Source organism: Schistocerca serialis, chromosome 4, assembly GCF_023864345.2.
Source record: "Schistocerca serialis cubense isolate TAMUIC-IGC-003099 chromosome 4, iqSchSeri2.2, whole genome shotgun sequence".
Taxonomy (NCBI): Eukaryota; Metazoa; Arthropoda; class Insecta; order Orthoptera; family Acrididae; genus Schistocerca; species Schistocerca serialis.
The window spans coordinates 678469317-678484991 of NC_064641.1; the positions used below are offsets into that span (position 1 = coordinate 678469317).

The 15675-nt window shown below is 40.6% G+C and overlaps 1 protein-coding gene across 4 annotated transcripts in view; it reads left to right on the forward strand.

Moving 5' to 3' along the window:
• LOC126473161 (histone-lysine N-methyltransferase NSD3) overlaps positions 1 to 15675 on the forward strand; it is a 127535-nt gene that overhangs the window by 74059 nt on the left and 37801 nt on the right. For all 4 annotated transcript variants that reach the window (XM_050100025.1, XM_050100027.1, XM_050100028.1 and 1 more), the window contains 5 exons: positions 7975 to 8109; positions 8188 to 8333; positions 9657 to 9808; positions 10024 to 10180; positions 10512 to 10728. In XM_050100025.1, the coding sequence (XP_049955982.1) occupies positions 7975 to 8109; positions 8188 to 8333; positions 9657 to 9808; positions 10024 to 10180; positions 10512 to 10728 (807 nt within the window). The remainder of the gene's footprint in view (positions 1 to 7974; positions 8110 to 8187; positions 8334 to 9656; positions 9809 to 10023; positions 10181 to 10511; positions 10729 to 15675) is intronic.

Consider the following 15675-nt stretch of genomic DNA (forward strand, 5'->3'; position numbering starts at 1 on the left):
TCCTTTTTTCCCCCAGGGTAGGTCTTTCCGCTCCCGGGATTGGAATGACTCCTTACCCTCTCCCTTAAAACCCAAATCCTTTCGCCTTTCCCCCTCCTTCCCTCTTTCCTGACGAGGCAACCGTTGGTTGCGAAAGCTAGAATTTTGTGTGTATGTTTTGTGTGTCGATCGACGTGCCAGCGCTTTCGTTTGGTATTTATATATATATTAATGATATGAATTAATAGAGGGAATCATTCCACATGGGAAAAATATATCTAAAAACAAAGATGATGTGACTTACCAAACGAAAGCGCTGGCAGGTCGATAGACACACAAACATACACACAAAATTCAAGCTTTCACAACAAACTGTTGACTCATCAGGAAAGAGGGAAGGAGAGGGAAAGACGAAAGGAAGTGGGTTTTAAGGGAGAGGGTAAGGAGTCATTCCAATCCCGGGAGCGGAAAGACTTACCTTAGGGGGGAAAAAAGGACGGGTATACACTCGCGCGCGCACACACACACATATCCGTCCACACATACACAGACACAAGCAGACATATTTAAATGGGTTGCCACATGAAGCCACAGTGATGAAGGATAAAAAACAAAGATGATGTGACTTACCAAACGAAAGCGCTGGCACGTCGATAGACACACAAACACACACACACACACACACACACACACACACACACACACACACACACACAAAATTCAAGCTTTCGCAACAAACTGTTGCCTCATCAGGAAAGAGGGAAGGAGAGGGAAAGACGAAAGGATGTGGGTTTTAAGGGAGAGGGTAAGGAGTCATTCCAATCCCGGGAGCGGAAAGACTTACCTTAGGGGGAAAAAAGGACGGGTATACACTCGCACACACACACATATCCATCCACACATATACAGACACAAGCAGACATTTTTAAAGACAAAGAGTTTGGGCAGAGATGTCAGTCGAGGCAGAAGTGCAGAGGCAAAGATGTTGTTGAATGACAGGTGAGGTATGAGTGGCGGCAACTTGAAATTAGCGGAGATTGAGGCCTGGTGGATAACGGGAAGAGAGGATATATTGAAGAGCAAGTTCCCATCTCCGGAGTTCGGATAGGTTGGTGTTAGTGGGAAGTATCCAGATAACCCGGACGGTGTAACACTGTGCCAAGATGTGCTGGTCGTGCACCAAGGCATGTTTAGCCACAGGGTGATCCTCATTACCAACAAACACTGTCTGCCTGTGTCCATTCATGCGAATGGACAGTTTGTTGCTGGTCATTCCCACATAGAATGCGTCACAGTGTAGGCAGGTCAGTTGGTAGATCACGTGGGTGCTTTTACACGTGGCTCTGCCTTTGATCGTGTACACCTTCCGGGTTACAGGACTGGAGTAGGTGGTGGTGGGAGGGTGCATGGGACAGGTTTTACACCGGGGGGCGGTTACAAGGGTAGGATTCAGAGGGTAGGGAAGGTGGTTTGGGGATTTCATAGGGATGAACTAAGAGGTTACGAAGGTTAGGTGGACGGCGGAAAGACACTCTTGGTGGAGTGGGGAGGATTTCATGAAGGATGGATCTCATTTCTGGGCAGGATTTTAGGAAGTCGAATCCCTGCTGGAGAGCCACATTCAGAATCTGATCCAGTCCCGGAAAGTATCCTGTCACAAGTGGGGCACTTTTGTGGTTCTTCTGTGGGAGGTTCTGGGTTTGAGAGGATGAGGAAGTGGCTCTGGTTATTCGCTTCTGTACCAGGTCGGGAGGGTAGTTGCGGGATGCGAAAGCTGTTTTCAGGTTGTTGGTGTAATGCTTCAGGGATTCCGGACTGGAGCAGATTCGTTTGCCACGAAGACCTAGCCTGTAGGGAAGGGACCGTTTGATGTGGAATGGGTGGCAGCTGTCGTAATGGAGGTACTGTTGCTTGTTGGTAGGTTTGATGTGGACGGACGTGTGAAGCTGGCCATTGGACAGGTGGAGGTCAACATCAAGGAAAGTGGCATGGGATTTGGAGTAGGACCAGGTAAATCTGATGGAACCAAAGGAGTTGAGGTTGGAGAGGAAATTCTGGAGTTCTTCTTCACTGTGAGTCCAGATCATGAAGATGTCATCAATAAATCTGTACCAAACTTTGGGTTGGCAGGCCTGGGTAACCAAGAAGGCTTCCTCTAAGCGACATTTGCTGACTCTTGAGGGAGCTACTGCAGTGTTCGTGTGGGTTCCTGGTCATGTCAGTCTGACAGGAAATGAGGCTTCTGACACTGCTGCTAAGGCCGCAGTCCTCCTACCTCAGCCCGCTAGTTCTTCCATTCCCTCTGATGGTCTCTGTGTTGCTGTCTGTCAGCAGGTAGTGTCACCTCAGTACCACCACTGGTCTTCCCTTCATATGAACAAGCTGTGGGGAATTAAACATCTCCCAGCAGAATGGCTGACCATCTCTCAGCCCTCTCGCTGTGAGATCATTTTAGCTAGGTTGTGTATTGGGCCCTGTCGATTTTGCTATTTGCTATTTGTGAAGTGGTGATTCCCCACGACCTTTGGCGAATTCATTGTCGTTAACCTTTGACAATTCGCCATTTCCTGATACAATGGCCCCCCCCCCTTTTTTTTTTTTTAAACCACTTATGTTTGGTATCTGAATTATCAGCCATTTTAGTGAATGACATGCGGGCTGGTAACTGTGTTTTACTTTTTATCTGTCGTATAGTGATATGGCAAAGGACATTTAATCTTTAGTGCAGGACCTTCGCTGTGTCTACAGAGTATTCTGTGGACCTTTCTTTACGTGTCCTTGTTCTTAGCTCACTTTCCTTCTGTCGATTGGGCTCAACATATTTTAAGTTCCTTTACTTCTTGATGATCTAAGGTTATGACATGGGTGCTTATGACTTCGGTTGTTTTTGCACCCTAGAACAAACACACACGTATGAGGGTTATTGTAGGATGGGCCACACAAGTGATTTGTAAGCATTTTTCTTTGTAGACTGACTATTTTCCCAGTATCCTACCAAAGTACCTAGATCTGACAACCTACACAGCCTATGTACCGAGTCAGGTGGCGCATTGGCTAGCACACTGGACTCGCATTCAGGAGGGCTACAGTTCAATCCTGTGTCCGGCCATCCTGATTTAGGTTTTCCGTGATTTCCCTAAATTGCTCCAGACAAATGCCGGGATGGTTCCTTTGAAAGGGCATGGCCGACTTCCTTTCCTAATCTGACAAGACCGATGACCTCGCTGTCTGGTCTCCTCCCCCAAAACAACCCAAACCAACAGCTTATGCAATCATTGCATTTCATGTTCCGATGTGGCCTGTGCTTTCCTCGCATCACCAGGCATATTGTTCTATTTGAGGGATCGGCCTTATAGAATTGTTACAATGTGAGCTCTGCAAATTCTGCATAGAGTCTGATAGGGATTCCATCACACGTTGTAGCCTTGTGTAATTTTAGTTGTTTCTCAGTACCAATTGTGCTGATTGTCTACAAGGGGCATTTGAAAAGTCCCTGCAAAAATAAAAACTACTTACTTGTTTGGGGTAAACCTTTTTTATTTTCCGACATAGTCTCCTTTTACACTTATACAATTCGTCCAATGCAGTTCTAATTTGTTCATCCCTTCCGAATAATAGAAATTGTCCAAGTTTGCAAAATAGCTATTAGTTGCTGCATCACCTCCTGGATTGAATAAAATCTTTGTCCCGATGGCCATTTCTTCAAATTGGGGAACAAATAGTAGTCAGAGGGAGCCAAGTCTGGAGAATAGCAAAAGAGTTGGAACCCTATTTCCATTAATTTTGCTACCACAACTGCTGAAGTGTTTGCTGGTGCATTGTTATTATGGAAAAGAACTTTAATGGTCCAATCGCTGGCGTTTTTCTTGCAGCTCAGTTTTCAAACAGTCCAATAACGATGAATATTATGCACCTGTAATAGTTTTACCCTTTTCCAGATAGTCGATGAGGATTATCCCTTGCGAATCCCAAAAGACTCAGCATAACCGTTCCGGCTGAAGGAATGGTCTTCGCCTTTTTTGATGTAGATTCTCCCTTGGTAACCCATTTTTGAGATTGTTATTTGGTCTTGGGAGTATAGTAATGTATCCATGTTTCATCCACAGTGACAAAATGATGCTTAAAGTCCTGCAGATTCTTCATGAACAGCTGCATACCATCCTTGCAACACTTCACATGATTCCGTTTTTGGTCAAGCGTGAGCAATCGCGGAACCCATCTTGCGGATAGCTGTCTCACGTCCAAATGTTTATGCAGAATATTATGTACCCATTCATTCGAGATGCCCACAGCACTAGCAGTCTCACGCACCTGAACTCTTCTGTCATCCATCACCATATCATGGATTTTATCAATGATTTCTGGAGTTGTAACCTCCGCAGGGCATCCAGAAAGTTCAGCATCACTTGTGCCCATATGGCCACTCCAAAAATTTTGAAACCACTTATAAACTGTTCTAATCGAAGGTGCAGAGGCACCATAATGTTTATCAAGCTTCTCTTTAGTCTCCTGGGGCGTTTTGCCTTTCGTAAAGTAATGTTTAATCACCACACAAATCTTACGTTAGTACTTTGGTGGCTCAGGCAATAGTCATTATCAGGATTGACTGGAGGATCGCCTAAGCTAAAAACCCTTGTGTGCATGCAGCAGACAACCTTCTATTTAGCAGGCTCTGGTGTTTAGTGCCAATATGGCCCATGTAGTGGGAACCTCTGGGGACCAACTCTCAACCTCCATTGATAAACCCAGATAAGGCTAAATTATTTTTTGTTTCCATTTTAATAAAACTTTAATTATCACTTAATCATAGTAAAAATTGTATTTATACAGTTGTTTTACATTTTTTATTTCCATAGTTTTTGAAAAATTTCCAGTCCTTCTGGAAGGACCTCAGTCGTATATACACATGCGCTTAATACAATGTCACTAATTTATTACTTTTGTGTGGACGAGTATGAAACAAGATACATTACACTGTCTTGCAGATTTTTTTCTAACATATTTTTTGAAACAGGATCTAGTGGCAAATATGTGACGTAATGTTTCAGTTTATAGTGTCTAAAATCAATTTGTGATTTAAATGCTCATTCTCTTTGCATAGCAACAAGCCAGTTTAATTCCAGAATTGCAGTGACAATTCGACAAAATGCTTTGTGGTCCAATTTACCACCATAAGTGTCATGAGGTGTGCTCGTTCACATTGACAAAATGTGTAGTACCGTTTCTTACCCCTGATAGGTACTCTATAGAGTGAAATATTTTGCTCAGCTCTACCAGTTTCACCCATAAACTTGTAGTGGTAAATGACTCTTGGTGGTTGAATTGCTGTCCATCTTTTCTGCTGATGTGAATGTCACATTACTGGACAACTTGCATAGCATCAAAGTTTGTTGACTGTGTCACCATGCTGTCACCATTTGATGAAGCCACTAACATATTGGCTGAACTGTCAGATCTGAAGTCTAATGTCACTGTCTCTGTATCCCCCCCACCCCACCCCTTCTGTAGATCACAACCTGTAATAATTCTGTTGGCTCTTATTGTACCTTTGACCTGAATATTTCTTAGATGCAATCCACATAGTAGATGAAATGAAGTAAATAAATACAATCTGCAAGGTAGCTTTTCCAGCTGATTGACAAATGTCATGACTGCTCTGTAACCAAGGCCATTGTCAGCATATTTTTGTGGAAATATATATTTTTCTGGTAATGTACTAGCATCCTGGTATGGTTCAAGCCATGTCAAATATCGATTACTTGGCCCGCCACACCAAAACTTAATCCTGTATCTTATAGGTTTGGCTTGAATAAACAGCTTTGCCCCATGCTGTACAAAATGTTTTATCTTCACATGTGTACTTATGTTACGGCAAAACACAGAAAGGCAGAAAACAATATATTTGATTTTTGTGTGCTTAAAACTAATGTACTTCTAGAAGAATGTGCTTGAAGAGGCAGTCATTGAGGTTATATTGGGTATGCAAATACCCATATTACTCTTTACTAGATCAATATGACATTCTGAGAGAATATGTGAATAGCTATTTCTGTAATACATACGTACAGAGGGAAGTTATATTTACCCATCAACTAGATGGTCAGGCAGATTATCCACTTTCAGCAAACAAAGTTCTCATACACTCAGAATTATGCTGATTCTACTGTGGGAGCCAAATGTTGTTTTAAACAGTATATACTGTTGTCTTCTGTTGGAAGGTATAATAAAGAAAGTAGTAACAGAAGTTCAAGGCTCTTCTGCAAAAATCCCTCCTGAAGGACAACAGCTGTATCTTGGCTAATCGACCTCCCTACCCTTTTGTTCTTGCTTTCCAGCATCAAGGGCCACATCAACTTTCCCAACAGGTGAAGCATGTCTCACTGGATAAGTTTCAATTTAAGTAGAAGATATTTGTTGGTTAAGGGATGGGCATAATGGCCCAAATTGGCCCTGATCCGTTCTCCCCTGTGTATGGCCCCTAGATCTACCGGTGACACACAAATAAGTCATATGGGTGAGAGGTGATAAATCTTGCAGTTCATCCAGAGGAGAGGTTAGCAATTTCCTAGTACATGACTCTCACTAGTTAGCCTAACACACCCGTTCTAAGCAGCTTCCAGTGACTCGACAGCAGTTAATGATTTTCAGCCACTTAGAAACAGCAACAAACTCATCCCATCCCTGAGAACAGTATTCACATTGGGGCAGCCTTGTGGTTCTTAAAATATTTACCTGAACACTAAAGAAGTAACTTTTAATTTGCTTTGTTGATTCTGTTTTAATTTCAGAACATATTAAGGTATAAGGGTTGGAAGTTCTTTTTAATATCCACACTAAAAGATTTTAGTTTGTGCTTTAGCAGGAGAGAAACCTGGAATAAAATTTGCAGGTTCCTTGAAGGTAACTTTGTCTTGAATTTTGTCAATATTATCTAGCAGTTTCGTGTAATAATGCCAAAATCTGTGCTAATGTGTGACATGTATCAACAGTGTACACTGCAGTGTAATGGGGAAACTTAAGTGGAACATAATTTTAGAGTTATAATACTTACAATTATAATATGTGCAAGGCACACCACAGCAACTGACTTCATGACAGCAGTTTTTATGTATTGATAATAAAATTTCAAACATTGCTTTAGAGGAAACAGGTAGTTGTGTGGAAATTTGCACTATTGGTGAGAAATTTAAACTATAGTAAAGAGATTTTTTTAAAGATATTGCTTTTATGAAGGTGATTGATTACTAAAGGTTGAATGAAAAGATTCAAGTCCCTGAGATGGTTGCTGCAGAGTTAAACCTTTACAAAACCCATTCAACAAAAATTTCTGTGTGAAATTGCCATTTTTTTTTTTTTTTTTTTTTACATCTCTGTTTCTGTAAATGCTCACTGTAGACAAATTACTTGGTCAACTTGTGAGCTGTTGCTGTTTTGGTAATAACAAATGACAAATTTTAAAACAAGAGTAATATCACTTCTTACTAATGCCATTAGCAGCATGAGTAATTTGTAAAAATAAATAAGTAAATAAAGGTGAATTTCGCAGGATGAAGTATTTTGAATTGTGGAATTTATTGCTGTAATATTTTCTTCGCTTTTGAGAGAAACACCTTTTGCCGCTGTTTCATTGATTTAGCAAAGATGTTATTGTGCCTACTGGCATAAACATAAGCAAAGTGAAGTATTGTAACCAGCAAAGAAATTAACTGCTAATAGGTAAAATATAAAATAAGTCGAACTATACTTTATTAAAAGAAATTACTCACTAGGGGTGATTTGTTGAGATCCATCAATCATATTTGTTCACACTTTTCTTCTTGTTTTTGCTATGTGTGTTATATTTTTGTATAAACAAATGGAAATCACTGGGAAAATACTTAACGTTAGTTTCACAGGCATAAGCCTCCTGCTTTGCCTGTACTGTGTAATCCAATTAAAAGTTGTCTCTGTCTGTCACTCAGTCTTGAAGTCGGTTTATTTGTGTGTGTTTTCCAGGATGATGTACACTCATCTGTAAACAAAACCAAAACAGACACAACCTTTTTTAAAGCACTGGAGGAAGCAAGAGATGCTCTTAAAAGATATGTGGAAATAAAAGAGGCTCGTGATGCTAAAGTCAGACCATCCATTGTGAGTAGCTGTGCTTAGTAAGATTAAGATAATCACTTGTTCCTATCTTACATGCTAACGGATTGTTTTTAATTTTAGAAACCACCATCATATATTCGTATCAAAACCAATAAACCAGTTGGTAATGTGCGGCATATGGAAGGTGATGTATCAAACATGACACCTTGTGATTGTGATCCTAAATCTGAGAATCCATGTGGTCCAGATAGTGATTGTCTTAACAGGTGAGTACTCATGGCTACAGTGGTAGAGCCAAATTTTAATTAAAACATTTGGTACATTGATTGTATAAAAAAGACCTTGATGCTGTTGCTACACTGAGAGCCTTTCCTTCAGAACAAGTAAGGTAGTGGTGTCTACATTAGTACCCTGTGAATTACTGTAAAGTGTAGGAAGAGGGATATATTTAACTGAAAAATATATTAAGGTTTCATCTTTCTTCATTCATAGCTGACCATAAAAAGTAGGATTACTTGATATGAGCTGCTGTTTGTCTAATTTTAGCTTCACAGTCAGTGATGCCTAGTAAGCTGACGAATGTTCATAGTACCCACTCCATAAGCCATATGTTGGAGTTTCTTAGGTTTTTGTGAGATGCACATCATCTCTTGCAAAGCACATGACAGTTAAAATTTCTCAACATAGTGGTTACTCAGCCTTCAAGAAATAAACTTGTGATTTTTGCACCCTTCCTTTTGCTAACACTTCATCTCTTCTGTTAGTCTCGTTACATATAGATGGCATATAATAGAGCAATAGACCTTATTAGAGCTTTAGTTGAGGAGAGTAAGACAGCGTTGTAGAATATCTCCAATGTTATTCGGTCAGTACATTGAGCAAGCTGTGAAGGAAACCAGTGAGAAATTTGGAAAGGGATTTAAAATTCAAGGATTAGTGAAATTTTTGATTCTTCGCTGATGACAGAATTACGTCATAGACTGCAAAGGACTTGGAAGATTAATTGGATGGAATAGATAGTGTCTTTAAAAAGAAATTACAAGATGAAAATCACCAAAAGTAAAGTCCACTGAGTACCGCCTGATAACTGATGAGCTATTCTTTCACTCAGGCCACGGAACTGATGTTCCAGGAACTCAAATGTCTGAATAAGACCTCATACTACCCTACCTGTGGTACACTAGCTTGCCAGACCCTGGTGTACTATGGCAGAGCTGTGCTGACAGCACCATCAGTGCTTCTGAATTTCTGAGCTCGGAATCATTGTGACCGTTTCACAGCCTGATTACGTGCCAGCAGCCAGTCTGCCGTTGCATTGCCCATAATGCCTTTAATCCAGATGCACATTACTTTTGACCCTCTTTTGGAAGTTGTATATTTTCTTTCTCCAATATGTGCTTATGTTTTGTTGGCAGGCGAAGCCTGTCACTGTTGTAAATTAGTTTCATTTATGACTACTTTGGAACTATTATATTTGCATGTGACATGTTACACGAGGAGAGGTTCTCAGTGTCCATTTCTTGCACTATGTGATGATATCAGCTGTCAGGAGTTGGAGTATTATACTACAATTTTGTGTTTGTGCATAGGATACTACTCGTTGAATGTTCACCATTGGTGTGCAGAGCTGGTGATCGTTGTGGCAATCAGTGTTTTGAGAAGAGAGAATACCCTGAACTGCAACCATATCTCACTGAAGATCGTGGTTGGGGCCTCAAAACATTGACAGATCTCAAAAAGGGTCAGTGAAAGTGTCTTTCGTTTAACATAACATCCATAAGAAATATGACTAGTTCTTAAACTCATTTCTGCTAACTGATAATGTAATGTGGTTGTAACCTGATTTCCGAGGGATACTTGGGATGATAGTAAAAATATTTCAGAAACCAAATTTTACTGTTTAAGCACAAATTATTTCCTCATAAATGACTGCTCTTGTGTGTTTACCGTTTCCAGGACAGTTTGTTATTGAATATGTTGGTGAAATGATAAATGAGGAAGAATATCGTCGACGAATCCAACGTAAACATGAAGAAAAAGATGAGAACTTTTACTTCCTTATTATAGACAAAGATAGGCTCTTGGATGCTGGACCCAAAGGGAATGTTGCGCGGTTAGTACTATACACACACAATAACATGTACAATAGATGTAAATATGACCAATTTTTTAAAAGAACTCATTAACTCACATATCATCCTTCCTTTAATAATAATAATAATAATAATAATAAAAAAACACACTGCGGAGCCTTTCAGCAGTGTACTGTAGAAGTAATGTATTTGCTGACCATATTTGATGTATGAATACAGTAGTCTGTCAACTGACTTGGTGTTAATGGTTTGCCTATTAATGCAATCCATTTGCTTATTTCCCCATACCTCTCACTATCTATTTTGTATTGAATGCAAAAATATTTTATCTGTTAAATATGTGTTTTATAGGTTCATGAATCATTCCTGTCAGCCAAATTGTGAAACTCAAAAATGGACAGTAAATGGTGATACAAGAGTGGGTCTTTTTGCTTTGCAAGATATTCCTGCAAATACGGAATTAACATTTAATTATAATCTGGAGTCAATTGGGACAGACAGGAAACCCTGTATGTGCAGAGCACCAAACTGCAGTGGTTTCATTGGTGTTAAGGCCAATAATAACAAGGTGAGGAAAAAAAACTAAATTATGTCTTTATTGTTCAATAAAGTATTCTATTTTTCCTTTGTTACTAATACCGCCATGAAATGATGTGAAATGTCATTTAGTATTTGTAGCTAACAGACTGGTCTTGAGAAAAGGGCCTTAATTGCTGCTTTTTTACAGATCAGTATGTGCACAAAAAAAAATATTGTCACCAAAATGACACTGCCAGTTCAAGTTACGGAAAACATGATTTCCTGTGGAAGTGCTAAAGTACTCTCTCACGTACACATGGTGAGAGGTGGAATGATCACATTGAGATCACTTTTAATCCATGTGAATTCATTCAGGAACATTAATGCTTGTTTCTTTACAGCACAAATATCTATTGTCTGACAAATTTCTTTTTATAATTTGCAAATACATAATGTGTGACACTATTAATTTTGCAATAGTCGATAGATGCCTCCGAAATAAGTGGACAGATCATGTCTTTCAGACCGGTATGCAGTATACTGTTTCGTCCAAGCACATCAAAACTCATTACCTACTTCACGATGTGAGGCAACTTTCTGTGTCACCCAATACGACTGAAACCGTTTCTAAGGTCTACATGCCAACAAAGCAAATGGTAGCCTCAGTCAACTGTTGTGCTGTGGGGAAACAAATAGTCCACAAATGCTTATAATTAAAAAACAGATGAATTAAAGCAGTTCATAGAAGGTTATATTGTCCGTACTTGCACTTATGATGAAATGAGAAGCTGTAATGGTATCGGGAATGCGGAATCAACACCGACACCAGTACTCGCAGGATGGCCAGTTTTGCTCCAGAATGGCATGTGCAGGATCTGTGGGCTGAGATATTTCAGTACCACGGCAAGCACAGAGTCAAGACTGATTACTCAATGACAATATTCTTTATTAATGATTGCTTCCATACAGGAGGTCAAAGATTGATCAAAGAGCTAGCCATAGCTAGCAGGAGCTGTATGGGAGTGCTGAGGTGATGGAGTGCTGCCATGATGTAACAGTGGCTGGTGATGTTAGCGATGTGGACTCAGCTCAGTAACCTGTTAGCTTACGGCTGAACTAGTTCATTTGTAGATGGCTGGCAAGGGCATGCAAATGCTCCATGTCAAACTCAAAAGATAATCTCAGACTGGCTGAAGTTTAGGGGATGGCTTCACCTCAATGGTACCAGTTTGAGTGATAGTTTGTCATGGATGAATGACAGCTTGTTCTAAATGTAGAAAAATATTAATTAATGTCGATGAGTAGAGAAAAAGATCTTGTAACATTTGAATACAGGATAAGGGATGCTGCTTGACACAGTAACATCAGTTAAATATGTAAAGCGATATGAAGTGGAATGAGCATGTAAGGTAGCAGGGAAGACAAGGGGTAGACTTCATTTCATTGGAAGAATTTTGGGACAGCATAGCTCATCTATAAGAGAAATGGCATATAGAATGCTGGTGCAAACCATTCTCAAGTACTACTAGATTGTTTGGGATTCCCGCTAGATCAGATTAAAGAAAGAGATCGAAGCGGGTCAGAGGCATGCTGCTACATTTGTTATCGGTAGGTTCAGTCATTACGGAAGTATCACAGAGATGCTTCGTGAAATCAAATGGGAATCCTAGGTGGAAAGATGATGATCTTTTCATGAGGCACTGTCGAGGAAATTCCAAGAACTGACATTTGAGGTTGACTGCAGAATGATCCTAGTGCCCCTGACATACATTTCACGTAAAGACCACGAAGATAAGTTGAAAGAAATTACGGCTCATATGGAGGCTTGTAGACAGTCGTTTTTCCCATGCTCTGTTTGCATGTGAAACAGGAAAGGAAATGGCTAGTGGTGGTACTCTCCGGCATGGACTGTACAGTGGCTTGCAGTTTATGGAATATTGTCATGGAACCAGTAGAAGTTGGAAGTCAAAGTCCTAGTGCAGGTGTTGCTAATGGGTGGATGGAAAGCATTTATATTCACTCCAGCTGGGGGTGTTGTGACAAGAGTCTGCTTCCAGTCGTGTAGTTGCCCAAAGAAGCCCAGCATTGTGCTAAAACATGTAGTAATCCAATCCACTGCTACTGTGGAATACTACATTCCAGAATGCTATGCCTGAATTTTGTACGAGGCTAGCCTGCATACCCCTTTGCTAATTGTGATGGCTTATGGGATACTGACGCCACAGTATCTATACGCTCCAGGACAGACAGGAAATCAGAGATAAACCTGGAAATTTTTTCATACCCGGAAATTTTTTGAATTCTGGGCATTTTTCATTATTTTAGTTTTCAGTTAAATTTTTATAGTTTTGACTGATAAGAACTGATATCTAACACAAAAAATTACTATAGTGTGCTACTGCTACTGCAGCCTAATACTGCAGCAATAAAACATAAACAAGAGACCAAAATAAAACTTTAGTTGCAAAGAGAATGCACCATTTGCAGCAACTAAACAAAAGTGTACACACAAGTATCTGCCGATAGCAAAATATGTTAAAAGGTTTAAAAGAAAGTCTGTTTACATTTATAATAGGTCACAGGGAAACACTGCAAATGGTGGTTTGAGAAGTGTAGTGGTGGTGTGAGAAACATTGTCAAAGTAAATTTTCTTTTAGGTAAGATGAATTGTGTTAAGTGTGAGAATGTGCAACAAATTTCTCAAATCAAGAAGCATTTGAATCTCGTTCTAAACTGAACACTTTAAGGACCAGCCACTTAAAAAAATTTTGGGCCCAGAAGACCAGCCATTTATGCCATTATTTAAAAGTTGCTGGCACATTTGTGTCTGGTGTACCTTAAAGGATATCACGCGATAAAAGAGGTCAAGCTTTAAGGTTAGTTTTCATATTTATTTTAGTTCTTTCATAGGTTACTAATTATGCGATAATGATGGCGTGAAGTATAATTATACTTTTAGAACTGTGCCAGGTGAATTCTTGAGCAGTTTCACACATAATTGGGTTTTCTGTGGATAAGTTGAAGTGAAGTGCTTGACAGAACATTTATTCAGCTAGGTAACCCATGCATGGCAGTGAAATTTATAATTGTGCTTGTCAGAAATATTCAGCTTCTACAGTTTAAGCTGTGCTATTAGGATCCTGCCTAACCACACCCACTGAAAAAAAACAGCTAGCAATTTTTGACAACCAACATTACATGTAAAAGGTTAGCTTTTCTTGTAGCTATACTGTATATATAGTAATTTAAACCATTAACTTCTCCTGTTGGTGTGTTCATGCTACTCAACAGTGATGTTGCTACTGGCTGACTACATCACATGTCCTATGCTCTAAATATCTGCTGCCATTGGCTGGCAAATCATGTGACATGAGCTGTGACTGGCTGTTAAAAATGGATTGAAATATTGATGTCAGTGCTTCAGAAGTTACCGTGCTGTATTTGATGGAATTCATGTTTATGTTTCCCTAATACAAAGATATGCAGTGTACATGTTGCCATGCATAAAAGATCTTTCCAAAACGCCCCCTCCCCCCTAAAGTGGTGAGAAGCTCTACACCGCTGTATAAAATCATTATCACTCAAGGATTTGTAAGTTTTATAGCACCAAGAGAAAGTGTATTGTCACTCAACATGGGAAAAAATGTTCTTTCACCCTGGTTATAGTGAATTTTCACCATAGAAAAAGTGTTTTTTCACCTGGGGAAAGAAGTGTATTTTTAACTGGGAAAATACAGGATTTTGTTTTCTTGACCATGTATACACCCTGCACCACAACATTTCATCCCACTTTTGGAGAATGTCAGGCTATTGCTGAACATGTGAGCTACTAAAATAACATGGTATTGTCACATGGTCTGGAACACCAGTTCTGCACTGACGTGGCCATTCAGTGCAGCTATGAACTTTCAAAGTGAAACAAGCATAGTGGTATCAGCTGTATTATTCAGGTTTTTTATTGTCTTCCGTGCCACCCTGTCCCTCCCCTGCCCTCCCTCCTTTCAGTTAAAAAGGATTGTCAGTTAGATGTAGCAGAGGACACATTAGATTGAGGGTCATAGCAAGCCGAAAAGTCTGTCTCGGGTCGTAGCCTCTTTTCGCAGGAAGCCGAAAAGTCTGTCTCGAGATGTCACACAGAGTCCCATTGAACAATACCCCATTGTTTGGTAATTTAGATAGTTCTGTTCCCCTTGAGCTTCCTTGCTCACAAAAGACAGTGATCATTAGGATTGAGTCATATAATAAACACAGCCAGTGAGGACCTACTTTATGAAAATAAGTGGGTGGCCAGTAAGGATACGTAGTTTGCATCCTCCCACATCTGTTTCACGAGAAATACCCCCCTGCGGGCCTGGGGGTTAGAATAGGCCCGAGGTATTCCCGCCTGTTCTAAGGGGTGACTAAAAGGAGTCTCACACCTTTCGGCCTTTGTGTGACGGTCCCCTGTAGGGTTTGACCTCCATATTTCAAAATTTTCCCGAAGAGCGAGCCAATTGGAGAAGGGCGCCTTACATGGTGCATAGAGTCCATCGTGCATTGAGATCTTTAGCCCACTTTCTCATTGTAGCATTGCAGTCCTGCTCATCCTCCATCTCTTGGGTGAGGACACCTTCCTGGGTGCATTTTCCTCCACCCATTATGCAATGTCATTTTCTGTGCCGACAATGACCATGGAATGCTTTGCACCTCATATCCAGTATGGTAGCGAGACCGTTGTGGTGGGGACACCATGTACCCTGTTGATTGTAGCCCCCTAACTACACGGGGATCGCTCTGCTGATGCCTGCGGCGTTAACTCCCCATGTATGCCAAGGAGTAGATGTCCGTCACCCTGGGGCATCGGGACGCCCGGCAATGGCCATCCTGCCAGGTGGCCTTTGCTGTGACTGGGTGGCACCCGTGGGAAGGGCCCTTGGTCGGAGTGGATGGAATCAGGGCGGATGACGCGCAATGAAGCGTACCTCATCATCACTTGTTGGTGATCAAATGCCAGCAG